Source organism: Panthera uncia, chromosome D1 (genome assembly GCF_023721935.1).
Source record: "Panthera uncia isolate 11264 chromosome D1, Puncia_PCG_1.0, whole genome shotgun sequence".
Lineage (NCBI taxonomy): Eukaryota > Metazoa > Chordata > Mammalia > Carnivora > Felidae > Panthera > Panthera uncia.
In genome coordinates, this window is record NC_064808.1 from 9458775 (window position 1) to 9473989 (window position 15215).

The following is a 15215-nucleotide window of genomic DNA, read 5'->3' on the forward strand; positions in this document are numbered from 1 at the left end:
TCTCCCCAACGTTCAACGTTCACCCTGCATCGACCCAGGCCTCCGGGTCGCTGCCAGGTGACAAGAAAAGGGAGGATGGGGGGCAAGGGAAGGACACCGTGAGGAAAAAAACAGACGCTCCACAGACAGCTGTTCTTTTCAAAAAGCCCCTGTCATGAGAAAAACGTGGGAGGATTGTTCTAGATGAAAAAAAAAAAAGTGATGTGACAAATATAATGCATGAAACTTGACTGGGTCCAGGTTTAACCTGAAGTACAGTAAAGGACATTTTTGGCACCATGGGGGGAATTCAAACATGGACAGGGTCTCTGTAAAAAAAAATTAAAAAAAAATTTTTTTTTAACATTTATTTATTATTGAGAGACAGAGAACGACAGAACACGAGCAGGGGAGGGGCAGAGAGAGAGGGAGTCACAGAATCCGAAATAGGCTCCAGGCTCCGAGCTGTCAGCACAGAGCCCTATGCGGGCCTTGAACCCATGAACCGCGAGATCATGACCTGAGCCGAAGTCAGACGCTTAACCGACTGAGCCTCCCAGGCGCCCCCCCAATTTTTTTTAATGTTTATTTATTCTTGAGAGGGGGGAGGGGCAGGGGAGGGGGGGCACAGAGGATCTGAAGCAGGCTCTGAGCTGACAGCAGAGAGCCTGATGCGGGGTTTGAACCCACAAACCGTGAGATCACGACCTGGCCCGAAGTCAGACGCTCAACTGACTGAGCCACGTAGGCGCCCTGGAATTAAAAGAAAAAAAAATTATGTTTATTTATTCATTTTGAGAAAGGGAGTGAGAGAGAGAGAGAGAGAGAGAGGGAGGGAGAGAGAGAGAGAAAACAAGAGGGGGAAGGACAGAGAGAAGGAGAGACAGATTTCCAAGCAGGCTCCTGGCCACCAGTGCAGAGCCCGACGTGGTGTCTAAAGTCACGAGCTGCGAGGCCGAGACGTGGGCCAAGGTCAAGAGTCGGATGCTTAACTGACTGAGCCAGCCAGGCGCCCCACCCTGGAATCATCTTTAATGTTCTTACTGTGATAATACTATTGTGATTATGCAGAATGCTCACATTCTCAGGAAGAAATGCAGGCAGAAGAATCTGGGGACGGAGGGTCCTGGTGTCTGCCACTTCCGGATGGTTCCACACAAAAGCTTACACGGAGATGCAAGGGTGCCTGGGTGTGGACGTGCATGCCCGAGATGGATACACATGGAGAAAGAGGAAGCAGGCGTGCTAACCTGACACCCCAGTTGAGTCGCTCTACTCTCCTTTTCATAGATTGGTTGAAACGAAACCACCGGTCCAGTACAACATCCCATTTTACAGATGAGGAAACTGAGGCCCTGTAAGGGGATGGGGCCGGGTCAAGGTCACAGAGGAAGCGACCGCCCGAGCGGAAATTTGCACCCGGGATCTCCAGACAGCCAGGCTTTGAGGTTCTTTTCTTCGGATTCTTTGTCCTAACCGTTTGTCCCACACATCGGCATGGCTTTGGGCCCTCTGATGCTCCGTCCAAGGCCAGGGACTTACGCTTGACATTCTGCTCCAAAGCCAGCTGTGACCCGCAGAAGCAGCAGAACAGAAGCAGAGACCAGAGGTTACCGGCAAGTCACTAACTGAGACCAGAGGTGACAGCCAGGAGTGGCAACAAGGGAAGTGACGACAGAATTCAGACAACCTTGAACCCTGGGAATATTCAGTGCAGTGACGACAGAATTCAGACAACCTTGAACCCCGGGAATATTCAGTGCGAGGCTCGGGGACCCCGAGGGCATCGCTGCACCCTGGGGTTTTGTAGGACTGCGATCCCGGACAGCTGCAAACCTGGGCTACCACACGGCAAACGACCCATCTGGGAAGACGGGGTTCCCGTGAACTTTGAGGGCTGACTTTGCCGTGCGGACTGTGGTGGCTGTCGTACGGGCACGTCTCATCTGACCAGTGAGAGTAGCGCTCCTGGAGAGCAGGGGCCATCCTGTCGCCACATCTGGGCGCCGTCAGCGTGGAGTCAGGGTGCTCGGGTCCGAATCTGGGCTCTACTGCTTACCAGCTGGGTGCCTTCGGGAAGCCTGCTTAACATCTCTGAGCCTGCGTGTCACGGGGATAGTGACAGAACCTACATCACAGATTGATGGGAGGGGCAAATGACACGGGCTGTGGCCCAGAGTCAGAAGCCCCGTCTCTACTGGGCAGAGTGAGGGCCTGATTCTCCAGGGAAGAGAGTCCAGGCAGAGGAAGGGCAAGGGGGTGGCTCAGTGTCTGTGGAGCCTCAGGGACGCCGGGGTGGCAAGAGGCAGAGAAGCAGGTGCTGAGATCACCGCGTGGGGTGGCAAGCGAGTTTCGTCGTATGTTTGCAGCGTTTCCATCATTTTTGTGCTTTGCTTCTTTTTGTGGAAAGGTATCGGCTTCCTGTGTGTTGCTGACACAAAGTTCCCCTCGACGATAATGCGCGGCGAGAAGAAAAATCACTTTATGGAAACATGAGGGGAATAGAATACAGTCCGGAAATCGCAGGAATCACAGACTGTCCCGGGAAGGCTACATTCAGGAACGGAGAAGGCGGTTCTCCCTCGCTTGGCTTACTCCGCGGCGCCAGCCGGTGTGGACCCGGGACCTGAAGCCTCACTCACAGCCTTGGGTATCACAGCTGGAATCCCGAACCTGACTCCTATCTCTGAGCTTTCCAGCTTCGAGGCCCAGGTCCCATCATCTACCTCTCCCTCGGAGTACAGGTGGAGACACTGAGGCCCAGGGAGGCAGGGAGATGCGTTAACCGTTTGTGGGGGAGAACTGGGCCCCGTTTCCATCCGACTCGAGGCCCCGGCTGCGCCCACCCCCGATCCAGGGATTCAGACCCACGCTCCCCCAGAGACCTCACGGAGGGTTGAGTCTGGAGGCCAGGCCTCCCTGGGCTCTGAGGCTCCCTTGTGACTCGCCCCATGGCCCCCCCATGGACGAGCTCCCCATGTGTCCGCCAGTGACTGGAGGGCAGCGGACAGGGAGGGTAGAGGGGTGGAGTGGGGGCTGGGGTCTGTTCCTGGGTGGGTAGGACCTGGCCGTGCTCTGGTCCAGCTGAGGAACTGACATGTTACAGGGGGTGGGGCCCGGGGGTCCCTTCTGGGCCTGCGGGCATGGGGGCCGCCTCTACCTCGGCCACCAGCACGGGGCAGACATTTCTAGCAATAGCACCGTTTGCCCCTTTCTGGCAACCGCCTCTTCGGAACTGTGCAGGGAGAAGGGACCCGGTGAATTCTGACAGTTTGGGGAGCCCAGGGCCTCCTCACCTCTGCTCTGGCTCGTCTTACATGTCACGCCAAGTCACATCCTCATAGGTTGGTGGAGGACTCATCGGTGGCCCCCTGAGCCCCCACAATGATGTGTCCGGAGCAAAGGATAAGTCACCTTCCTGCAAAAGAGAAGCCACCGTCCCTGCTGCTACAGTTGGGGAGTGAGTGGCCATTCACAAAGCACTTATCCACGGGCTTACGTGGTCAAGGTTCCCCCAAAGATGGGGAAACCGAGGCTTGAGAGACGACGGAGGGACTTCCAGAAGGCCAGTGTGTGCCTCTCCCCGCCTTCCTGTGGTCGAGGAGGGAGCAGGGAGAGGGGGACTGGCCCCTGGTTCTGAGCCTGTTACTCGTGTGCAGGTGACCTTGGGCAAATCACTTGCCCCGTCAGCTTCCCTGAAGGGACTGAACCAGCTGATTTACCAGGGTCCCTCCTCGCCAGAACACGTTCCAGGGGCCACGCTGGCAATGTCCCCGGTGACTGCTGTCCTGTTCTCACCACTCGTTTGTGACGAGGGTGCTGCAAAGCCTGTGCCCGGAGCCATTCTCTCAGACAGAGGAGGGCACGGAGGCGTGTGGGGGAGGGCCAGCTTGGCCACTCACCGCGTGTGACAGTGGGGAGTCACTTAACCCTGCTGAGCCTCCTGCTTCCTCTTCCATATACGTAAGCAGAATTAGTGATAATTTGTGGCCACGGCAATGGGCAACCAAGAGAGTCGCCTGCAGTGTTTAGCACAGTGCCCAGCACATGGCAGATGCTGATATCCGGGAGCGGTGACTGTGAATTCCCCCAGCTGGGGAGGGGGCCTCAGTGTCCCCATCCTGTAGGGCGGGGTTGGCCTCAGTGACTCAAGGCCCCTTCCAGCTCTCTGATGTCTTAACGAGAAGACTTCCTGCCAGCCAGCCAGGCAGTAACTGGGACAACCGGAGGGGGTTTGGTAAAGCTCAGGGCCACACGATCCTATCTGTGCCAGGTGAAAACCCCAAAAACGGATGGCACTAACGAGAAAACGCTCCGAGTGTCGAACTCGAAGGATCGCCGGGATCACATGTTTTTAGTGTTCGGAAAGTTCAGATTATAATGGGAACTTTTTTCCTTTAAAGAAATGAGCCTAGGAAAATCACCTCTGGTCAGGGTCAGGGTCACCGGCGTGGGGCGAAGCTAATCTATTCCAGAATGTACCTGGCCCCAGCCTGCTGTTCTGCCGTCCGCCCCCACCCCCCGCCCCAGGCAGATCAGCACTTGGCCATGGGGTGGACACACCTCGGACTGATTCCTGGATTTCCTTACGGGCTGCCTGACCTTAGGAAGTGATAGGAAGTGAAGGAAACTCTCTAAGCCTCAGTTTATTGATCTTAAGAATGGGGAAGTAACTACTTACCTCCAAGGGCTGTTGAGAAGATTAAGCTAAATCACGGTATGGGTTTTTGGTTGTGTGTGTGTGTGTGTGTGTGTGTGTGTGTTTAATCTTCAAGTCATGTTTTTCTAAAGTGCTCATAACGGGATTGCCTGTAGCTTGAAATGCTCAGTCTCCTAGGACCACCCCCCCCCCATCCCGCCTCAGTTACTCCCTCCACAGCCAAACCCCACAACATGCTATAGCTCTCCTGGCCTTCCCCTTCCTGGCCCCAAGCCAGTGTCCATGACATTCTCTCTGCTGGAGGCCCCTGCTCCCACCCTGCCTGCAAGTCGGGATCCCGCTCAGCCTCCAGCCATCTCCCTGTGACAGCTCCCTGGCCCGCAGATGTTTTCTCTTCAGTGACTCTGCAATTTTCACCTTCAATCAGCCTCTGCTCCCCCCTGACTTGTCTCCCCGGCTGGACTGTGGTCCCGCCTCTGTCTGTGGCCCCCACTGAGTAAATGCTCAGCAACACCCCTGCCTGCCCCCTCCCCTTCCCGAACCTCGCGTCCCCACCCGTCTCTGGAGGGCCTCACCTCTGCAGGCCGGCGGCCAGCCCTGCAGACTGTGACGGCCGTGTAGCTCAGCAGGAAGAACTCCAGGAAGGAGAAGCAGAGCAGAGCCAGCTCCAGCCTCTGGATGTGGACCTGGAGGGGAGGGGGGGAGAGGGAGCCAGAGAGAGGCCTCCTGGGTATCTGCACCCCTCAGGCTGGCGCAGGCGGGGTCAGACCCAGCCAACAGGGGGCAGCAAGGGCTTCCGCCGCCAGGTGTGCCTGGGGGAGGGCGGGGGGGGGGGGGGGGGCTCCGCGGGGCCGGGACAGGGTCCTTCTTAGGCGCTGCTCTACGCCCACCTCCCGGCACCCGTGGGTCCTCAGCGAGCATTTATTTGTCTGATGTTGGAGGGCTGGAGAATCTTGTGGGCCTCTGGTGGCACCGCAGGTGGCCTTAAGTGCCATCTCATCCAGCCCCACTTAGATGGGGACACTGAGGCTCAGAGAGAAGGAGCGCCTTTTATTGTTGGGGGGGAGCTGGGCTTAGGACCACCAAGCAGCTGGGACATCTCACAGGGCACGAGCGTGTGGATGGGGAATGTGTGTGTGTGTGTGTGTGTGTGTGTGTGTGTGTGAGTAGGCCTGCCTGTGTGCCTGCACATGTGTGTGCATGGGGGAGCTCGATAAGGAACAGCCCCCCACCACCGTGGTCAGGGACCTGGCCCAGAGGCCAGCAGCCACCACGTGCAGTGTCGGGCCCACCTTCTGCTCCAGGGGCCCCACGCTGTGCTGAAAGGGCCCTGGGCTCCGAGTTGTAGGCCCAGGTTTGAGGCCTCGCTGCACCCCTGACACTTGCTGTGTGGCCTCGGTCTACGAATTTAACCTCTCTGGACCTCAGTGTTCACTCCCTTAAAACGGGGGTAATGAAGTAGACTCAGCCTGCTCTGCAGGGCTGCTGAGAGGCTCACCCATAGTGGGGTCACTGGGGGGCTATGTCGTTTACAGAGCCTTGACCAGGGAATTGGCCGTTCTAGAAGGGGGTCCTGAATTTGCTGCTCAGCCTCACATGGGCCCCTCTCCCTTCTGGGCCTCAGGTCCCCTACCTGCAACAGTGGGCTCGGACTCAGTGACCTGAGGCCTCCCGCAGCTCCCTGACGCTGACCAGTGAGAAGCCAGCATCCCCCTTTGCCCCGTGCCTCAGGAGGGACCGGGTGGGAACAGATTGGCTGAGGGCTTCAGCTCCGGTGCCTGGGCTCTGGAAGGCTTCCTGAGAGCCAGAAGCATCCTCCTGGCCAAGCCCAAGGCCGCACCTTCCTGGGAGTCAGGGGACCCGCGGGGCCGGGGCACTCACTGTGCTGTTGGGGTACGGGGTCCAGATCGGGAAATCAAACGTCCTCTCCAGAAAGAGATCTTTGGCAATGACAAAGAGGCCCGCTAGCACGCAGAAGAAGCTGACGCCGTGTGCTGTCAGGCAAAGTATCTTCTACAAGCAAAAGTCACAACCGTCGCCCGAAAGTTAGAGACCCAGATCTCGGCCCCATGTCTAGGCCTGCCAGGTGCTTGCTCCGTGGCCTCAGGAAAGACTCTGCCTGTCTCTGGACCCGAAGTTCCTCATTTAAATGTGACTTTCTGAGATAGCTGACCTCCGGGGAGGCCCCAGGTGGCTTTCACCTTCTATGGGACAGGATTGGGGGAACCCAAGGGCTGCTTCCCGACCCACAGACTTTGTACCGAAGAGGGATGTTCCCACCACTGTCTCCCTCTCAAAGCTGGTTTTGACCATCCTGGCATCAAATATGTCGCCTGGTCAGGGCACTGGACGTCCAAATGGCCCCTTACCCATCCTCCCCGCTCCATAGGCTAGAGCAGGAGGAGCCCCAACGGTGCCCCACACTCACACACTCTGGGTCTGCCTCCTTCCCCACCCGGCACAGTCCCTGAAATGTCCCCATTCCTCACCGTCTTGGGTTGAACACGATTCCAAGAGCCTCTTATCAAGAGCAGACCCTTGTAATGGACAGAGTGTGAACATATGGAAACTCCAACCTGTACCAGGATGGACGTCCCTGCAGTAAAGCCTCCCTCTGCCCAGGTGTAGGAAGGGGGAGCCTTCTGGTTCCGAAAGGGGCCCAGCCCAGGAGGAATGGCAGGTTTTTGCCATGCATCCCCTGCCTCTGTGGGTAAATGGCACCACACTGCCCTGTTATCTATGCCTCTTGAGAAGGCAGGGGGATGGCCCCAGCCCAGCCCAGCCGGAAGGGCACAAATGTGGGCCAGGCCAGGGCTTGTGGGGCAGAAGGTGGGCTGTGGCCATGAAGTAGGAGGGGGTAGGAAGGGTCCTTCTGTCACCGATGTCCATCCATCTGGCCAGTCTTGTGTCGGTGTTTACTCTGGGCCCACTCGGGCCACCCCGGGCTGCTCCAGCCCACCTGTGCTAGAAAGGTGCTCAGACACCCCACGGCTTAGTGTACCGCAGAGAGATGAGAAGACAGGTAAGTCCAACAAGCTGTGGGGATACAGAAGCCAGCCATAGCAGGTGGGGAAGGACTACCAGGAGGACGGGGCACGGAGGCTGAGTTTTGAAGAATGATCAGGAGTGAGCCAAAGTGGGGCGAGAATGTGCCACCCGGAGCGGGCAAAGTTCTCAGGCCTCGGACAGGGCGGCACAGAGGAGGACAGAGTCCTGTCTGGCCGGTGGTGTCTCTGAGAGATGAGAAGCAGATAGAAAGCGGGCCAGGGCCCGCAGGCCTCGTGGAGTTGCTGCTATTGGGGGCAAGCAGGGGCTCCTGGGCACCAAGGAGGTGGACAGCCACGGAGGGGTGGGGTCAGACTTGCACCGCGGAACAACGGGTCGGGCCGCGGTGTGCAGACACGAGGCCAGACGGGCCGGACGTGAGGACAGAACTGGGGCCCAGGAAGGGCAGTGGGGGAGGGGCAGACCTCGGGGCCCCGGGGCCCCTTCTGCTGTCGGGAAGACTCGTGCCTGCTCCCAGCGAATCCCAGAGAACGGTTTCCCGAATCTGCACTCCACACGGACGCCCTTCACAGAGCTGACCCGGGGAGGACTGGGGACTGGGACAGGAGGGAGTGACCTCACTGTTTCCACTCACCAGATAAGTCTTCAAGACTATGTCCGTCGTTATCACCAAGATCCCTGAAATAAGAAACTGCAGGCCAGATTGGCAACAGTCATGAGGGAGGTCGGGGTCCCCTGAAACCCACAAATTCGCTCTCTTCTGGCTACTCTCTGAGAAAGCCGAGCTCTGGTGGCAAGGAGCTCCCCCTGCCCACCACGTGGCCCATCCTGGGCCTGCCCTGGCCATGCTGGTCTCCCCTGTGCACCCGAGCCCCCACACCGGGGATGCAGCTGTGCCCGGCGCCTCCCGACCCCTCCCAAGTCCCCAGCTTGTGCTCGCCCTCCTGCCGATGCGCGTGTCGGGTTAGGGGAGTGTGCAGACAGCCCGGGAGTGCTCCCCTGGGATGCAGGCCTGAAGGGGCCTCCTGGGAGGGGCCAAGAGGACAGAAGCAGAGGCAGGGAGGCTGGAGAAAGGGGTGGGCACACGCTCCCCCCCCCCCCAGTAGCTCATTCTGACCCACCTACGTCCAGCCCCCAATGCCGGGGTCCCCCAGGCCTGCCCACGGACCCCCACATCCGGCCCGTGTTTTGGTACCTACTCACAGAGGCAGCCCCCCAGAACGGATACCAAGACTTCAGCACCACCAGGTGAAGATCCGTGACAGTAGAGACCAGGTAAGCCCCAAAGAACAAGTGCAGCAGAGCGATGACAACATGGAAGGCCTGGGGGCGGGAGGGAACAGGCAGCCACCGCTGGGGGGACCCGCTGGTGCCCTGTGCCAGCTGGCTGATCCCAGCCCACTGCCCACCTTCTAAGGGATCCTGGTGGGTCTACGGGGAAGGACTGGCCCCTTGGAGAGGCGGCTGGGAATCCAGTAATTCTCCCTCCGCCTGTGGTGCTGCTGGGGCCTCCCAGGGCAGGGTAGGGGGGGGGGCAGGGGGGCGGGGGGAGGGGACGGAAGAGAAGGGAAGGGGAGAGACTTCTGTTGAGGACTTGCTGTGAGTGACACGGAGCCAGTGCTGGTGCAGGTGTAGACAGTCTCTCCCACCCCTCGGTGGCGTTTTCAGTTTTCAATCCGAGCAGGAGTGTGAAGGAGGCCAGCTGGAGGCTCTCCTCTCTCCCTCCCTCCTCGGGGCTCCCCGGGTGTCCCCCTCCCCGACTTCCAGGGCCCTAGGAAGTGGGCACTCACGCCCAGCTCCTTGAGAAGGCTGCTCCTCTTCCTGGGCTTCTGCTGGTGCCAGGCTGGAGGCAGGAAGCCCGGTGGGCTCAGCTCCCGGGGCAGGTATCTCTGGCCGGGCCAGGTTGGGCTGGGGGCCTGCTGTGGCGGGAGCCCCCTCACTTCCGTTCTGGGAATAATTGTAGCCACTCCATAGCCTTCTGCTGCCAGGACTTGGGCCAAGGACCTTAGCTGCGGATGAGGGAGAGAGGCTGGGGCAGAACGCATCTCATTTCTGGGGCTTATGTCTGGTCAGACTCAGTGTCACCTCTGTTCTCTGGGTCAGGGCCTTCCAGAACAGTCTGCCTTGCTCAGTAACCCCTGAACTTGGTTTGACCTGGAATAACCTGGCTTCTGGGAATGGGGAGGACCGGCTGCTTATAGCCTCTGTGGCACTGCAGGGACACCGCTCCTTCTGGGGCAGAAGAAAGGGTCAAACTTCCCAGCCATTGCAAGACAGAACACATCCAAACTGGCGATGTGGTTCCTCTTGATGGGAAAGAGGATGGAAGGAAACTTCTGCTGAGCCAGGAAGTCAATATTTAACAGTGAGTCAACATTTACAAACATTTTCTCCATTCTTGGCAGTGGGATAAGCACTTTACATGCATTATCCGATGTTATCCTTGTCCCAAACCTCTGGGGAAGTCCTGTGGCTTGTTTCCTTGTTGCAGATGAGGCCCAGAGAGGTTAAGCCACTTGCCCAAGGTCACACAGTCAGGAAATGACTGGACTGGGACTCAAAGCCTGGCAGACTGGCTCCCGAGTGCGTGCGCTTAAATGCTTTACACACTGTTGCCTCAGTGAATGAAAGGAAACGTTCTGGATGTTTTAAGAGGCGTGAGAGAGAGGTTGAGGGAAAACCTTGCGGGGGACTGAAATCACCACTTGCTGAGGATCCCGGTCACGATGTTGTATACTGATGGATGCTGGGGCACGTGGGGCTTGGGGGCTGCCTGGGGACTTAGTGAGAAAAGCTGGTCTTTCCCAGGAGAACGGAAGTGAGGTGGGGTGCGGAGGGGAGGGGAGCCAGTTTATGGAAATCGAGGTAGGAGACGGTTGTCCACGGGGAGGGGACTCACAAGTAACGGAAGTGGACCGTTCTTACTCTTTTTTGGTAAAAAGAAAGGGGGGGGGCGCCTTCCCCTTGATTTTAATTCTCAATTTTAATCCCAACTGAATGAGTTCAGGAGGTGCTGCTTGAGCACCCCCATTTTTGCAGGTTTCCTGCCGTGGGGGTGCGGAAAGCAGGAGGGGGAAAGAGCTTTGGGGAGGCTGGGACGGACAAGGGGCCCGGATAGCTAAATTCCAGACGGGGAGGAAAGGAAGGGACCGTGTCCAAGGGCCAAAGGGCCAGACAAGGGGCACGGGCTCCATGCTACGTGACGTGCCTCAGTCCCCGGGAAGTTGGCTCCATTCTGTAAACGAAGACATGAAGCCTCAGGGAGGTCCAAGGCCTTGGCCAAAGTCACACAGCAAGAAAGCGCCTGAGGTTTGGGTCTCTGTGTGGTTGGATGCCACTGCTCTGCCCAGGCTGCTGGGCCCTCTGACAAATGTCTCCTTTGGTCTGGTTCCCGATTCAGTGGAGAGGCTGGGGGTCCCAGCAGCTGAGCCCAGATTCACCATGATGCACGACATCATGATGTGACTCTTCAGTGACCTGACCCAGCTACGCCTGGAGATTTGTTCTCTCGATTCCCAGCATTTCAGGCAGAGCCCCTCCGACAGAGCCAGCTGGACCGGTGGGGGCACGGGGTGGGGGGCGCAGCAGGTGGCAGAGGCCTATCCAGTCAGCCACCCACTGCGACTAGACTTCTCTGGTGTACCAGGGGAAGGCGGGACTTAGAGCTGAGCCTGGACGCCAGTGGGGAGCAAGAAAGAAGGAAGATGCCCCGGCCGGACTGGGTTGTCCAGGGAGATCGTGAGACCTCGGTCCCCGGAGGTGCGCCTCGTACCTGGGCTTTCGCTTTCCAGAATGTGGCAGTGGGAAGGGTTCAAATATCCACTTGGGGGTTGTGTTCAGGGAAGCAGAGTAACCCTTCTCAAGATGTATTCCATGGAACACAGACAAGGACAGAAAAGGAGCAGAAGGGAAATTCTGGGAAAACCTGGTTATCGACTTCGCCCTCTTTAGCAGAGCGGAGGGCCTGAGAATTCTTGTAGGGGAGCACCCGATTTTAACACTAAGGACATTTCCCACACTGAATTGGCCGTGGAACCTTTTTTCTCGTAGTCCATGGACCCTACAGTTGTTCTGTGTGGAACGCTTTTGGGCCGAGAGGCCTTAAACTGGCAAACATTTGGTTCTAGGGGATTTTGGCCTTCTTTGCCCCCGCTTTGGTTTTCTCCTGCGCATATCGTGTGTGGTCGGGGTGGGGATTGGACTGCGATCCCTAGGTGCCACTTCCAATTTCAAACAACTCTCTCTCGGGACAGGGGTCTGCTGCGGGGATGTCCTGCTACCGGGAGGGAGGGGTGCTGAGGGCGGGACTTGGGGGAACCAGAGGGACAGTCTGTCTGCTGTGAGGTTCCCACTTTCTGAGGAGGGCGTGGGCTACGAGCCCTTAGAGGGCTTACACACAATTGCCCCCGCTCTCCGCGCCCCCGCCCCATGTCCCATTCCTCCAGAACCTGGTACAGAGCTGCTTGGGTGGAGATGGGCTGATTGGGGTGGGGGTGGGGGGCAGCCAGAGACCCAGGGGGGCGATGGCCTTGGTCCCTCCCCTGTCCCGCAGCCAGCTGAGGCCCCGAAGGCCCAGCCAACCTGGCGGTTCCAGGAAAGCCAGCCAGGGCCCAGGTACCCTTTGTTCCTTCAGCTCCTGGAAGCCAGCTTCCCCTAGTGTTTCAGGGGAATGCTGGTATAAGGGGACAGTCCCCAGCAAGGAGCCCAGGGGCCAGCAGGAAATGGAGGCCTCCACTCTAGGGTGGAGTCAGGAGGCCTGGATTCTAGTACTGGCCCTGTGTGGTCTTGGGTAAATCCATTCCCCTCTTTGGAGCTCTGTTTTTTCATAATTTGTGTGTGTGTGTGTGTGTGTGAGAGAGAGAGAGAGAGAGAGAGAGAGAGAGTTTCTGGGATTGGAATGGAAACAGCTACAGCCCTTCCCACCTCTAATGGTCAATGACTGGTGGCAGATGGGTTCTAGGCAGTGGGTTCCTCCTTGGGGCAGATGCTGTTGGTGCCCCCCGCTCCCCATTTACCGGGGGGTGGGGCACCCATTGCCAGCGGCTCTAATCGCTGGTGCTAAGTGCTCCTAACTGCTCCCTTCTGGGAGTTTAGTTACACCCCTCCCCCAATCTGCAGTCAATGACTGGCTGGCACGGGGTGTAAGAGGACAGTCCCTTTGCCTCAGGGCAGGACCAAGCCTGTGCTCCCAAGCACCCCTGGCGTGGGATCAGGCTGAAGCCAGTGATCAGCTGAAACCGCATCTGTCCCTGGATTGTTTCACCTGCCCGTCCTGCTTTTTGCTCTTCTCCCCAGAGCACTCCCTCATGAACCAGTCGCACAAAATCCTTGTCTCAGGCTCTGCCTCTATAGAATCTGACTGAAGACACTCCCCTTCTTATTCCTGCTGTAGGGGACCACTCACCTGGCCCTGGGACCTCCACTGGGAGCTTCCGGCCATGCTCTGCCCTCTGGATCCGACTCAGCCCCACAGAGACAATGCCAGAAGATCAGAACATCTTTATGACATTAGACTTTGGATCTTTCCCTCCTGGCCCCGCCTTCTGCTTCATGCCCAGCAGCCTGTGAGCTGTCAGCATCTTCCCCACCCCCCAAACCCAGGCAGGTAGAAATCCTTGCACCCTCTTTACAGCTGCAAATTTCCTTCGGCAAATCAACCTGTTTACAATGCGGGACAGATGGGGTGAAGAAGATTGTAAATCTTCATGGAGTCACGGTTGAGCCTTTTAAAATATCTTTCTGGGGGCCTGGGTGGCTCAGTCGGTTAGGTGCCTGACTCTTGATTTCGGCTCAGGTCATGATCTCATGGCTGGTGCATTTGAGTCCCTCATTCGGCTGTGCGCTGACCGTGCAGAACCTGCTTGGGATTCTTTTCTCTCCCTCTCTCTCTGCCCCCCCCCCCAATAAATAAATAAACAAAGTTAAAAAAAAAACAACTTTCCAGCTTTGGAAAATTTCAGACATTTCCAAAAGTAGAGAAAATGGTCCAGTGAACGCCCACATACCATTGCCTGGGTTGCAGTGGTCACGGGCTGGTAGCTGACCTTGTCCATCTGCCCCCACTCCTCCCCACGGGGAAGCAGTGCTCTGGGGTCCCACAGCTGCATGTGTAAACATGGCAGGATTTATCTCTGAAAGATAAGGACTCTTTAAAAAGATTATGATCCCGGGGTGCCAGGCTCCGAGCTGTCAGCACAGAGCCCGACGTGGGGCTCAAACTCACGAAATGTGAGATCATGACTTGAGCCGAAGTCGGACGCCCAACTGACTGAGCCACCCAGGCGCCCCCCCCCGTTTAAAAAAAAAAATATATATATATTTTTAACATTTATTCACTTTTTGAGAGACAGAGACAGAATGCAAGCAGGGCAGGAGCAGAGAGAGAGGGAGACACAGAATCCGCAACACTAAAAAATATTTAAAAAGACGACGATCCTGTGTCACAACTAAACAATCAAGGCATGTGAGGTTTTGGTGCCCGGCGGGCTGCACTGAAGCTCAGCGCGGTGACCCTGCGGAGCCCTGGGCCGTACGGTTTTGCGACGACTCCCGTGCGGCACAGAGAGAGCTCCTCTGGCCCAGAACCTTGCTACATACTGAGCGTCAAACGTCTGGTCAGTGTTCCGGTTTCTCCGATCGTGTCAGGAGCGTCTTGTTACCTCACTTTGTAGCCGTGAGAGCTCGGGTGAATTATCTGACCTCTCTGGGCCTCAGTTTTTCCCTCTGCAAAGTGGGGATCACAATACCTCTGGAAGGCGTTGCTGGAGGGTTCAACGAGTTAGAATATTAAAATGCTTCCAGCGGTGCCTGCCCCATGTCAGGGGCTGTGTATGAGTATTAGAGTCACCGTGCGCTCCCAGGGGTCCCTCACACCCAGCCGTCACGCCCGCTGCAAGGTCACTTGCCTGTCAGACCTGCCGGACTGGACAGCCTTTCTGCGAGAGGTGAGGCCGGGCCATCAGCGGCTCGGGAAGGTCCATTTCTCCCGTCGGGACACCCACCCACCACCGTCTGCAGGCTGGTTGGTGCCCCGTGACCTCCTGTGTTGTGTGTCCCCGCTTTGCACTGATTCGTCACCCACACCTTTAGTTCCTTGGTTGTGGGATGAATGTTTTTCTGGAAGCTGTGGTTTTTCACCGGGTTAGAGGTTTCTGCTTTGCCACATAGTCACAAACAACACGCGACGCACACGCACACAGGGACACCCGTCCCCCCCCTTCCCGCACCCTCATGCGTTAACCGACTCACTCTCAGAAGCGTTAAGGAGCGCTTAGGATGGGCCGGCCACGCTGCTCTGGGCTGGAGGTCCCGCAGGGGCGGGGAGTCTGCCCTGCCCTTGAGGAGCTTGGGGGCCGTGACAGGCAGGATAGGGACCCCCCCCCCGCCCCGCCTGGCAATGTACACATCCTAATCCTGGAACCTATGACTTGGTTACCCCCTGCAGTAGAAAGACTTTGCAGATGCCATTGAGTTAAGGGTCCTGAGAAGGGGGCATCATCCTGGCCTAGCGGGTGGACCCCATATAATCACAGGGGCCCTCCAGGAGGGAGGCAGGAGGAGCTGAGTCGGT

At 57.7% G+C, this 15215-nt stretch overlaps 1 protein-coding gene across 1 annotated transcript; it reads right to left on the minus strand.

Moving 5' to 3' along the window:
* Nucleotides 1–377: 377 nt before the first annotated feature.
* Nucleotides 378–9760, minus strand: MS4A10 (membrane spanning 4-domains A10). Its single transcript, XM_049645563.1, has 7 exons — nt 9436–9760; nt 8849–8968; nt 8280–8336; nt 6521–6652; nt 5215–5325; nt 3276–3397; nt 378–732 (listed from the first exon to the last, which is right to left on the minus strand). The coding sequence occupies exons 1-6, from the start codon at nt 9688–9690 to the stop codon at nt 3293–3295; spliced, it is 780 nt and encodes a 259-aa protein (XP_049501520.1). The 5' UTR covers nt 9691–9760; the 3' UTR covers nt 378–732; nt 3276–3292.
* Between the last annotated feature and the right edge of the window lie 5455 nt (nt 9761–15215).